Consider the following 13257-nt stretch of genomic DNA (forward strand, 5'->3'; position numbering starts at 1 on the left):
ATCTTTTTTGATAAGGAAGGTTTTCCAAAGGAGGGAATTTGTTCATGAGCTTTCAAATTAACATGCAAGAACATATAATGCATTGACATAAGAAGAAAGAGTTTTTTTGAGAGATAATAGGAAGGACTCCAAATCCCTCTTCTGCATATTCCAGGTAATACACATATTTCCAAGGATTGTAGTAGCATTAAAGTATAAGAAAGCATGGGACATTCTTCAGAAAACATATCAAGGTATGGAAAAAGTGAAGACATCAAAATTGCACATGTTGAGAAGGGATTTTGAAACCATATGTATGAAGGAGTCTAAGGCAATAGACTCATTTTTTACACAATTTATTGTACGGGTTCCTCGAATCAGATCCCATGATGAGACACTTGAAGAAAGGAGAATAGCTGAAAATATTTTAAGAATTTCAGCAGCAAGGCTTGGTCCTATTGTTGTGGTCACAGAGGAGATAAATGATCTCTCGTAGTTTTTAGTGGATGAGCTTCATGCCTCACTTATTTCTCATGAACATAGGTTGAGAAGAACAAAAAAAAATTTCAATGGCACATGACTTCAAGATGCAAGTCTTAGTTGGTCAAGGTAGAGGCAAAGGAATATCAAATCCTAAAGGTAGAGGAAGAGGTCCCCAAAGAGGCGGAAGCAACAACTCTTCAAGCTCAAGTGGAATAGGTAGCACTCAAAATCCAAACCAAAATTCAAGTTAAAATCAAGCACAAGGTCAGAGGTATGATAAAACTCAAGCTCAATTCATTATTGCAAGAAGTATGGGCATTATGCAAGTGAAGTGAGAAAGAAACAACACGACCTTAGTGATCTGAAAATGGAATGTACTTGTTTAAGGGTGCAAGGTATCCATTTCCCATAATTTCAAATGTGAGCTATACACTCCAAGTGACCTCTGAAAATGTGAAAACTTCTTATTTCTTATACAAAGATAGACTGTAGGGGCATTCACCGGACATGTCACCTCTAAAGAGAGGATGAGTTCCAGAGGCTACCTGGCCCTCTACAGGCTCTGCCTAAAGAAATAACGAAGTAAACACGATAGAAGTCTTTGACATACACATACTTGAAGTTTGATGTCTTGCGGAATAAGACAAATAACTTTCTGCAACTGAATAGGTGATTATGTGTTTATGAAATTTATGTATATTCGATGTTTAAAACTTTATATCAGTTTTGTTTAGCATATCATCTTCAGCAAATAAAGACATCAAAATGATAAAGCAGTTCACCCCCTCTGGGCTACATCTGTTGGACCAAACCTCTCAAACTAGGCTTGTCCTCTTGTATTAAAAATGCTACAAAGGCTAATACAAGAATATGAATGTCTCGAAAGACAGATCTAACTATAAATACAGAATCAAAAGATAGGAATTAACTAAACATGCTCTTTCCCAAACATTAAACAGTGAAATTGTACCTTACACAGTACTTTCCCCAATTGGCCCTGGTGGCCCTCTAAACTTGCATGGAGAATTTCAAGGTGAAGATGACCTAAATTGGTTCTGAAACCTCTGCCATTCAGAAGGTCGAAAATAGCAAACATAGACTTTTGAATCACCAAAAATGGATGAACATAGCCCCCAAACAGCTCAAGCACTGAAATGGCCCTGGTGGCCCTGAAAGCTTCCCTGAAGCTAAACAGTGAGAAGAATGCCTCAACAGGAAAAACAAGTTGTAGAAATAGATTCAGAATGTTGAAAACCTTCAAGAATGACCTTCGTTCCACATTCAATGGCTGCGCAATTCCCAATGCAATTCCTAAACTGATTTGGCCCTTATGGCTCCTGGAACTTCCACAAAGCAAAAACACCTGCAAACGACCTCAGATGGCTATGAAACCTGTGCCAATGGCTCCAGAAGGTCGAAGAGACCCAAAATAAATAAAAAATTCGTCCAAAAAGAACTTTTCTAGCCAAAGTTATGGCTCATCAAAGTTTCTCCAGTCTGCCCTAGAAAAACTCCAAATAAAACTGGCTAACTGCTAGATAACCCCGACAAATAGGCAATTCCGCCATTTTTGGAGCGCTCCGCCAAAAATCCGCCAACTTGTCTATCAGTTAACTGTTTGTGATTAATGGCATGTGACCAACATTTTCGGACTCAGAGGTTAGGCTGTCTCGAATTCTGCGCCAACCTTAACTGTCCGTTGAATTGTTGGTTAACTATTCGTTTCCTACGGGTTATCGACGTTGTGTGACCACGTACCCCATTAATCGTTATGTGCTTGCGATTAAAATTAGGCCCACGGTTATGGGGCGAGGGTCACATGGAATGGGGCCTAGCCACCTTCAGGCCCTACCAACCTTACTACAAAGCTCTTTAGCTCTTTGATCCGCAACTTAAACAAGATCCGTTGATTTGGACTAACGGTAAGGCATGGGATTAACAAGAACAAGGTCGCAGGTTCAAACCTCTCCGCCTCCAGATAAATTTTAATATGCGCCCAACATACCTTTGTTGACGTCACCCAGGCCACGTGGCTGTCTCCAGGCCTGCCACATGGCAGCCTGCCATTCGCTGCCCAAAAAGAATATTCTCTGGAATATTCCAAGAATATTCTTTTTTAAATTTTTTTGAAAAAATTCAAAATTTCAATATTATTGGACCATTCTTCTTTTCACTACAACCATTATTATTTTCTTCTCTACCTTACCAAATTTGAGCACATATTACAAAACCACTGACATTTGAAAAATCTTAATCTTTATATAAAAAGTTAAATGATCTTAATCTGTGTACAAAAAGTTAATTTAACTTCACTTATTTATAGACTCTACATTTTAAAGAACTTTACCAAATTTGAGCACATATTACAAAACCACTAACATTTTGAAAGATCTTAATCTTTATACAACAAATTAAATGATCTTAATCTCTGTACAAAAAGTTAATTTAACTTCACTTATTTATAGACTCTACATTCTAAATATGCATAGCAAATTTATAAAACAAATATATTCCACTTATTCATATTATAGCAATTTATTTTCTTTAATTCAATTTATAGAATTTTTTAGCCAAGAAGCTTATTCTACAGCCCAATATGGGGATGTGTACATTTGTCTATCTGTCCATTTGTGCCCATTTAACCCATTTAAAATTAAAGTTAAAATTAAAAATTATGTTCTAAATAGAAAAATAATGTCAATTATAATTTTAAAAAAATGAATATATTGTAAAGTAATTAGAAGTAAAAAAAAAAAAAAAAAGGTGTGAATCAAATGTTTAAATCTTATTGTCAATATAGCCGTTACCTAGTCAAGGAATACATTGGTTGGAGTTTTTGCTCTATCTATTTAACATGCAAACCCTGATCTGCTCATTCAACTTGTCCTGACGATGAACCACATTAGATGGTTTCAAATGGGTCGACAAATGAAATACCTTGTAATTTACGCCAAAAAATTTCTCATAAATTTGATCCCTCTAAACTCATATTAAATCCATACTTAAATACATCTATACAATTCAATTTATAAAATGAACTATGCTCCTTCTCAAAAAGGATAAATGCCGTGTCATTCATTACATACACTATAAATGAAATTAAATGCCGTGTCATTCATTACATACACTATAAATGAAATTAAGTCTGGATGGGTTATGTCATTTATTGTCATACACTATAAATGCAATTAAGTCTGCATAGGTTCAATCCTCACGCCATCCACAAGCAGCCCACCTCTCGCAGTCTTGCATGACACTTCTTTCATATAAAATTCGATGCGAGAGACATCTCCACCGTATGCTGCAGGTCTTGTTCTAAATTCTCCTACAACCACTTCCATCCATCCATTATTTAACCCCTGGTTTTGGCCTCTTCTTTCACTCAAACGCTCCTCTAATTGCATCTGTTCTCCGTCTGGCGTTGTAATTGAAAAAGTAATTGGCTTTGTCCACCCATAATGAATCCACCCACGCTGACGTTCTGCGAATTTAAGGACAAACACCACTCTGTAGTTGGTATCCGGAGACAAAAGCCTGCAGTCGATTTGACCACGGACCTCCAACCACCAAACCATTGATAATTCCGCAAGCACCTCGAATCTGGACACAAACCATAACGTCAACGTATCATCTCTTTGAGGGTTTCCTCTGATAAAAAACAAAGACAGCTAACCAGGATCATGCGTTCGGTTAAACACCATACAAAGAACACAGGAATTATAAAAGAACAGAGACTCGAAACAATATAAGAAACTACAGAATCATTGTATCTATTATGAAATTGACAGCAAGCCCGTTTATTTATAGCAAACTGGGAATAATCAGCATTAAGAATGGGTGGTTAGTAGTTCACCAAACAACAACAATAAGTAAGAATTCAAATATACAACAATAAGTAAGAATTCAAATATACAGAGCTATTAGATCATAGTAAACATAACCACATGGTGTATGTGCACCAACACCCCTTAAGTGCAATTTAGGGAAGTATGAAAAGATGTGAAAATTCAAAAATAGATCTCAGCTACAAGGTCTGAATAGATAGCCCGTGCCTTATGGATGAATGTTGGCAAAGGACCAGAACAAGACTCCGAGAAGGGAGTAACCCCAATGCATAAACACTTGGGAGTTGAAACTCAAAAAGACCTCACAAAATTGTGGCATGAACATGAGGCATCAGAAGTTGAAAGATCCAATTAGGAAGTATGACTAAATTTTTAAAAAGAGAGTTATGTGATCTCAAAGAACATGGTTGAATTTTGCAGTTAACCAAACAACAACAATAAGTAAGAATTCAAATATACAGAGCTATTAGATCATTGTAAACATAACCACATGAATTCAAATATACAGAGCTATTAGATCACTGTAAACATAACCACATGGTGTATGTGCACCAACACCCCTTATAAGTGCAATTTAGGGAAGTATGAAAAGATTGAAAATTCAAAATTGGGTCTCAGCTACAAGGTCTGAATAGATAGCCCGGGCCTTATGGATGAATGTTGGCAAAGGACCAGAACAAGACTCCGAGAAGGGAGTAACCCCAATGCATAAACACTTGGGAGTTGAAACTCAAAAAGACCTCACAAAATTGTGGCATGAACATGAAGCATCAGAAGTTGAAAGATCCAATTAGGAAGTATGATTAAATTTTTAAATAGAGAGTTAAGTGATCTCAAAGAACATGGTTATGGTTGAATTTTGAAGTCGAAGTAGATTGGTGGTAAATATCTAAGTATAACTAAATTTCTGAAAAAAAGGATTAAGTAACCTCAAAGAACATGGTTCAATTATGAAGTGGAAGAAGATTGGTTGCAGAGGCACAAGATGGCAAAAGCTGACAACTCCACATTAATTCAAAGAACATGGTTGGATTATGAAATGGAAGAAAATTGGTTGCACAGGCCCAAGATAGCAAACGCTGACCACCCCACATTAATGCTCAAAAGAATTGGTGTTAATTAAGAACCAAAAGAAAGGCTTCAAACAAATACAAACAATACCAACCATTAACGGAGAAATGTTATGTTGCATGAGTTTTTGGAATGTGGGAACCTTGGGAACTTGGGTACGTGTGTGTCGGGAACCGCTAAAAGTTTCCCCAAAATTTAGAAACAGCTAATCGGGAATGGTAATATTATATAATAAAAAAATTTAAAAATATAAAAATAAAAAATATATAATTATATAATAATCAAAATTAATATTAAATCAAAATATTCAAATATTAAAACCAATTTAAATATAAATATATTCTATGAGTGTCTCTCTCCCTCAATCTCTCCTTTTTATATATATAAAATATTAAAATGTCAAGCTCATTATCAGTTCTATGACCAGTGTTTGAAACGATCTGCCTTAAAAATACAAAGGAACAATTTTACCTATGTTTCTCTAGTTATTCTTATGAGAAAAAGTAAAGCAACTCTAATGGTTAAGCATTGACTGCCACATACAATATGCACACAATCTTCTGCAATACATATACATAAACAACAAAATAAATACTCATCAGCATGACATCCCAGATATCACCCTTACATTGAAGTGTCACAAGTTTCCTTAACCCGTCAAGAGATTGCTCTAGTTTCTCAATTAAGGATATCCGTGTTAAGAATGTCTCTGGCCTTTCTCCTTGCGAAGGTTTCAACAAAGGCTCATGTTTTGTGGGCAGTTCAACATATTTGTCTACATGCTTTGTATTCCCCAACCCCAGGGAACCCGGGAACTCCAAAAAAAACAGTCTTCAAAACTCCCTGAACTTTCTCAAGCTCCCATTGCAGCTCCCGCTGAAAAGGGAACGTTCTCATACAGTTCCAAAGCTCCTGGGAGCACGGGAACCACTGGACACTTTTAGCGGTTTCCGTGTAGAAAAATGAGACATATAAAAACTAAAAACTTCCTAAACAAACTTTTTGACCAAAACTCTAGAATAGATAAGTGACGCAAGCTAACAATGTTATCACAAGTCCACATAACGACTTCAACCTGCCACACAAAGCTAAGCAAAGACAAAATCTGTGCAACTTCCCTGCAAGTGCAAATTGCAATCAGCAGGAAAACCCTAAACGAAGAGGGTATTCAATACATTAAGTAGAAAGTGCTCATTAGGCGTTCATTAGGCCTTATCAGAGTGTCTCTCACCCACTGTGCATCTGATGTTTGATATCCCAAACCTAGGCTCCCCAGGGAGATATCCAGTAATCTCCGCATGATTCAGATAAACCCCAACCACAACATTGATCCAAAGGCAAAAGACGCCATTGTGCAAACATTGACTCACACCCAGCTTCCACTCACGTTAGAAGGATCGCTTTGAGAAAAAGGCAGCCTTCCATGCCCGCAGAGCAGTGTAGGATTCCTAAGCCTCGTTTTCGGAAAATACAATCTAGGGTCGACTGCAAAATTAGCCCCCAACAACTCCAAACCATCATCATCCTCTAAGGCCAACAGCTGTCTGTTTATGATTTCTGAACCAGATAACAATCCTCTCCCTCCATGTGCAGCCATCACAGAATACCGTGACGCCAATACCAACCAGAGAAGGAGACCCTTAGACTAACAATTTGAAAAATAAAAAGAAAGAAGATTAATAATCAAACCTGGAGTCGTGTCCGTCTCCAGGAACAAAACGCCAATATCGTTCGTCGTCGCCCCAAATGATAGTTAAGGCTCTTGCAGATAACATGTAACCTAATTTCGCTGGGGATCCTTCCAGCCAAGCCATCTGTTGTTGTTCCAGCAGGAAAACAATATGAATATGAATTATGCCGTAGTTTTAGAATTATGTTTTTTTGCATGGAAAGCTATGAAAATTTCGATTATATTTTGAAAAAATTTAGGGAGGATTTTTATAAATCTAAGCAAAAATTGTTAAAATTTATAATTTTAAGTGCCCTGATATATAAATACCTTTGTGCCCCCATCTATGAGAATTGAATCGCCGAGGCGAGCGTACAGTTCTCTCTTTGAACCTGGGACAGGGGGGTCAGCCCTGGGTACGAGCTGATGGCATTCTTCAGGAAGGAATTTGTTCCAGAGATCGTCCGAATAGGACACAGATTTGAGGAGGTTGGAGACAACTGACAGTCTGCCAATGTCGCGCGGCATAGTCAAGGAGAAAATGGCAGATATACAGCTCTCTGGCAGGTCCAACATACCTGTCTCGCGTTTGCGTTCAGGATCAGGCACTAATCCAGCAATTGGGTTCCCGATGCCCGCCATGGTTACCTGCTCAAAAAACATACAAAGAGCAAATAAGTCGTTGTGGACTTGGCCACGTAAAAGAGTTACTTTTTAGTTGTGGTTTGGGTAATGGTTTTGGTCAAGTTCTTAGGGTTTTGATTAACTATGGCATTATAATTGAGGTGTTGGGTAGGCAATTTTTACTATAATGTGCGGGGCTTGACTAGATTCTCTAGCTGGACTGGATTCATTCCTACACGAGAATTCTAGTTTGTATCCGGAAGAGGTAGAGGAAGGCTGGATGGAGGATGGCTGGCAGAGGATGGCTGGAGGTGAAGGAAGAGGCTGGATGGGGTATGGCTGGCAGAGGATGGAGTTGAAGGATGGAGTTGAAGGATGGATGGAAGAGGATGCCTAAGCAGGCTTTTATTATAATGGGCGGGTGTGATTTAGATAAAATTAAAAATAAATATTTAAGAATATTATTATATAATTTTTATGCCGTAAGGTTTCTCTCTGAAATGAATTCCCCTTATTGTCTATCTGTCACCCTTATTATGCGGCGTTCTCTCTGAAATGAACTCCCCTTGTTGTCTATCTGTCACCCTTATTATTACGCCGTAAGGCGTTCCCTCTGAAATGAACTCCCATTGTTGTCTATCTGTCACCCTTAAATACCGTTAGATTATATCTTAGACGATTGAGAAAGGTTGAACCGTTGGATCACATGTCACCAGAAGTCGAAGAACCAGGGTTCATGTCACCAAGTCGGAGAACCAGTAGACGAAAATGGTGATATGAAGGTCACCGAACTTAGCCTTAGTGCGCTGTGAGAACAATTCATACCCGAGTTTTAGCAGACAAGGGAGGATGCTTGATGGTTGCAGAAGCAAAGTGAAATGTTCCAAGAAGGTTAATGAGGCTAGGTTTCTTGGGAAATGGCTAAGTGTGAGATCAGTGAAACATATGTAAATAGTTATAGGACTCGACTGCGATCACACACAGACACTCAGTGACACAATGTAGACCATTGAGAATTCATAAGGCATACTTTGCTTGATCCAACAACCTTTATGACAAGAGTGCATGAAGTGAGTGTGAAACATGTCTAGGTGATGAAAACCACTCATTTGCACAAAATTCCCTTGAAGCAAAACAACATTCCCTTTGCATGACAAACAACAACCCATATGCCCAAATATGACACATTTTGCATAAATATGGGAAGGTGGACAACTCTTAAGATCAAGGAGGGGAGCTTGAAATCATTAACTTACCAAAAAGTGACCAAGGATGATCAATCCCAGGATCCAAGGTAGGCTCTGACATTTGCATGCGAGCCAAAATTTTAGAGGTTGGTTGTAGCCACTACAACATTGGTGACACCCTGGTAGAAATCTAGCTCTCTATATGGACCTTGTTTCATGAAAATCAATTCTAACCCTTCCAGAAGTATTGTTTGATTCCTTGATCATCATGGCTTTTGCACTAGCTTGTGTGAAAGATGTTGTCCCTACCATTCTCTTGATTGTTCAGCACACATTCCAAGCCAAGTCAACTTAGTTGTTTTGATTGGAGATGAGGGGTGTATTGATGCACAAGTAATATAATTGTCATTGTTTAAGTTTCATCTCTGGTGTTGCTCTACTACTAGCAAGCCTGGACAGTACCCCAATGGAGTCACACAACACAAGCATCGCTCCACTGCCATCAAGCCTGATCATTACCCTAATGGAGTTACTTTCATCACCTCTCTGCATAGGAAGATTTTATCTTCTTTCACCTTATTCATTTTTCATTTTTTTCATTTTTTGAAAGAACTATGCATATGCACTTATTTATTTCAGAGGTGGAAGAGGGATCCTAATTTATTAAGATCAGAAGAGGTTGTTCCTTCAGAGAAGTATGTTAAATATACCTCTGACATACTTGTTAAGGTTTTCCCCCTCACCTTACTCTACTTTACTGAGCTAACAAGGGTTAACCCAAAAGAACCAATTAGAGTAAGTGGTAGTAGTTAGCAGTGCAAGCGTTGTGTTTTCACCAAGACTCACTCTGAACAAAACATATTTTCCATCAAGGCATCATCGACCGAAGACAACAATTTCTACATAAACAGAGAGGACAACAGATAACCAGATGTTGATAGTTGTACAAGTCCTCTTAGATTTGCCTAGCTTGTCTCAAGAGCCAAACACGGTTTCATGAAAGGCTAACCTATGGGTACAAGAAAGAAAAGAAAGCAAAAAGTAAAAAGAAGAAGTAAAACAAAAGAAAAACAACTAAGCAAAGCAAGAAATCAAGAAAAAAATACTCCTGATCCTATGCTAAATAGTGCATGCGCCTACTCACATGAAGTGGTATTTCCAATGTAGCCACAGGCACATTGGCTGGCCCATGTTAGTGAAGGCAAGAAAGATATTCATGTAAACCGATGAAAAAGAAACATAGATCAATGAATACCAACACACTCTGTGTTCTAAAACATTCAAAGAAAATAAAAGAGCGAATGCACAAGACATACATCTTGTGGACTTAACATGGTTTTGTGACACACTACGTGCAGATGATAAGCCTGCACACTCTCTTGTCTGTGACAGACAAGAAAACATGAGAAAGAGAGACAACTTACACCTTGCAAGTGTGCTTGTTGTGTATGATTGCTCCATTGCATAAGCGATGGGACCATGTGATTCTGGTGGAGGAAGAGAAACCTGTGTGTTGGTTTGATCTTCACTGCGAAGTAGAGAGTGATGAGAATCCTTTGGTGTTTCACAAATTTTCTGATCAGACGTGGAACTAACCCCAGGATAGTGAGGGCCTAACATAACCCTCAGCTTAGGTGGAAGTGCCTCGATAGCCTGTGGGGTTTCCACTTTATCAATAGGTAGATCATCGGAGACCAGTGGCTTAGGAATATTAACAGTGAGTGAATCAACAATCATGATCAAATGAATAAGTATGTAGATCACAATAACCATGACCAGAAAATTTGGGATGTTCATCGACATCCTCATGATCTAATGAATGATGCAGAGGGGTTGATGAGAAACAAGGAAGTTCACCCTCTGTGTTTTCAAAAATGATAGATGACAAATGGGATGGATTTTCATAGGAAGATGTGTCCTCTCCACAATGTAATGACAGGTTGACAACCGATGTGTCTAGTGAATGATCGGAAGTAGAAACATCCAGAGATGAGTTTTCATAGGGGAAATCAAAAGTGGCAGAATCACAAGGGATGTTAGGATAGAGTGGATGAGGCGTGGATGGAAAGGATTCATACTTCATCATGGCTTCTTCTTTAGATTCTAGCACATGCTCATCATGAATGATAGCGTAGATTGGCTCCACAACACCAACTCCATCGACAACTTGATCCTCATTCATAACAAGTGTGGGGTCCGGAATGGAAGAACACAAGACAGTACAATCCGGAGGATCAATGGAATGCAGGGATGGAGGTTGAGGGAACGAATCCACGTAAAAATCAGCAGGCCTGCAAGCCAAATCTGCATAGATATCAAGAGCAGGTCGGATAGGAGGATGTGACAGTTCAACAGATGTGTGTGCACCTTCTCCCACCTCGCACTATGGAGCTAGAGTTGTTTGATGAGAAGAGGATGGATAGTCACTTGTGACAGTGACCTTGTTCATCTTAGATTTGGCAACTCTAACACCGAGGTATGCTGGGAGGGGTTTGAATGATTCTAAGAATTGTGGATTTTCAGATATGTAAAGAAGATACTTAAATCTTCCATCGAGAAATTCCCAATCAATTTCATCTTCAGGAAATCAGTATGCAAGATTACAAAAGCGTGTGTGAAATTGCTCAATGGATTCATCAGGTGCTTTCCATAATTTCAAAATTTCTTTATTGAGTGCTTGGTGGTCAAAATGATGGAAAGCTTCACTTATCTCTTCGATCAATTGAGTGAGAGAGTGAATAGAGTTCTCAGGCAGCATGGCACACCAATGCAGCGGGTGCCCTCGAAGCGTGTGTGCGAACAGCGCACACCTCATGTAATCTTCATGGATTTTATACTTTTGATATATAACTACTAAGGCCATTATGTGTTCAAGCCAGGCCATTCTACCTTCACCTTCATATGTGTATTGTGACAAGAAATTCCAAAGCTTCTCCGAGATTTCAAAGTCGTTCCCATAAGACATACACTCTAGAAGAGAAATTATGTGTTTAGTCATGATAAGTATGTGGAGATTCAAAACAGATTGTGAGGACTCAACTTGTCATCTGGCCCTCCTTCTAGTGCCAGAAATGTTGACAGTGTTGGACCCACCAACATTCAAGGGATCTCCCCGGTATGAAGTCCCAACTAGACCTCACACCGTTTGGTGTAGGAGTCCCATCCAGTATGATGGCCCAGTTTCCATTATCTTAAAGATATGTCTTAGCTCTTGCTTGTTAGCACATGAGAGTGGTTTACTTTGTATTCAAACAACGAGGTTCGTGTGCCTGGTGAGTGCTTTGTGTCGCTTGTGTCAAGGTTTTTTCACTACAGAGAGAGAGGGTGAGAGTGAGTCTTAGGTCGAAAGGGAATAGTCCCAACTTTGTTAGAGGCACACAACACAGAAAGACGTGCAGCTTCCAGTAGAGTAGTCCACATGGATGTGGTAGTCACAAACACAAAGTGAATAGATGGCCCATACACCACCCATCGAAATAGTCCACACGAATGCGACAGTCATTATAAAAATTTTATGAGAATGAATATGTCAATTGTCCAATGGGATAGTCCACACGGTTGAGACAACATTAGAAAATGATACAACACATTTCCATCAGCATATGTACTAGAACAACCAAAATAGTTCAATTGTCTTAATACAAGTTAAAGCAACATGTGTTCGAAACACTGAGAGGGGGGATGAATCAGTATTCCTTAGCAATTAGCACTTTTAAATATTTTCATAACATTAGTTAATCTTCAATTATTATTAATGTTTATGCAGTAATAACAGTAAATAAAAGAACACAATAGACACAATAATTTTAGGTGGAAAACCCCCTCTAAGTCAAAAACCACTGAACGCTTTTCTAATAAATTCTTTAATCTTCAGCCCCAACTAAAATGAAAGCAACAACTTCTTAGAATTCTACAAAATAATTTTTCTCTAGCTCCCATTGGAAGGACACCCTAATGCCCTAGTTTCTTCATTAATCAACTGAATGGATGCCCCAACATCCTAGACCAACCAACCACCCTGAAGTGTTCACAAGCTCCAACTTGTAGGCGACTTCATGCACCAGCCTAGAACCTCCCTACCACCCAATAATGATTGAAATGATACAAGAGTGTGGATTCCCGTACTAGGGACAACGATCCACGATACAATATGATTTACAATGATTTTGACTGAACACCCAATCACACTATGACCTGCAACCCAACCATGACATCATCCCAACAGAGACTCCTATACATCCCAATAATTCCTTTTCGACTCTAGGCAGATAGACTCTTTTACAATAATGACTCTTCCAATGATGACACTTTTACAAATGACTCTTTTACAACTTTACAATGACGAATGTTGGCCTTGACACTTCTTCACAATATTATGAATGGTTGCCATGTCTTCAAA

At 38.7% G+C, this 13257-nt stretch overlaps 1 protein-coding gene across 2 annotated transcripts; it reads right to left on the reverse strand.

Annotated features, from left to right (window-relative positions):
- Window positions 1–3464: 3464 nt before the first annotated feature.
- Window positions 3465–7768, reverse strand: LOC149153281 (F-box protein PP2-B11-like). Of its 2 annotated transcripts, none has more exons than XM_089439933.1 (3): window positions 7378–7768; window positions 7068–7192; window positions 3465–4110 (listed from the first exon to the last, which is right to left on the reverse strand). In XM_089439933.1, the coding sequence occupies exons 1-3, from the start codon at window positions 7708–7710 to the stop codon at window positions 3651–3653; spliced, it is 918 nt and encodes a 305-aa protein (XP_089296059.1). In that variant the 5' UTR covers window positions 7711–7768; the 3' UTR covers window positions 3465–3650. The 2 variants fall into 2 exon arrangements, with proteins under 2 accessions (XP_089296059.1, XP_089296060.1); XM_089439934.1 differs by having other exon boundaries at window positions 3465–4062; window positions 7378–7764.
- Window positions 7769–13257: the final 5489 nt, after the last annotated feature.

This window comes from Pinus tabuliformis, chromosome 9 (assembly GCF_031772625.1).
Source record: "Pinus tabuliformis cultivar Carrire ecotype Pingquan chromosome 9, CPIR1, whole genome shotgun sequence".
In the NCBI taxonomy this organism is placed as follows: Eukaryota; Viridiplantae; Streptophyta; class Pinopsida; order Pinales; family Pinaceae; genus Pinus; species Pinus tabuliformis.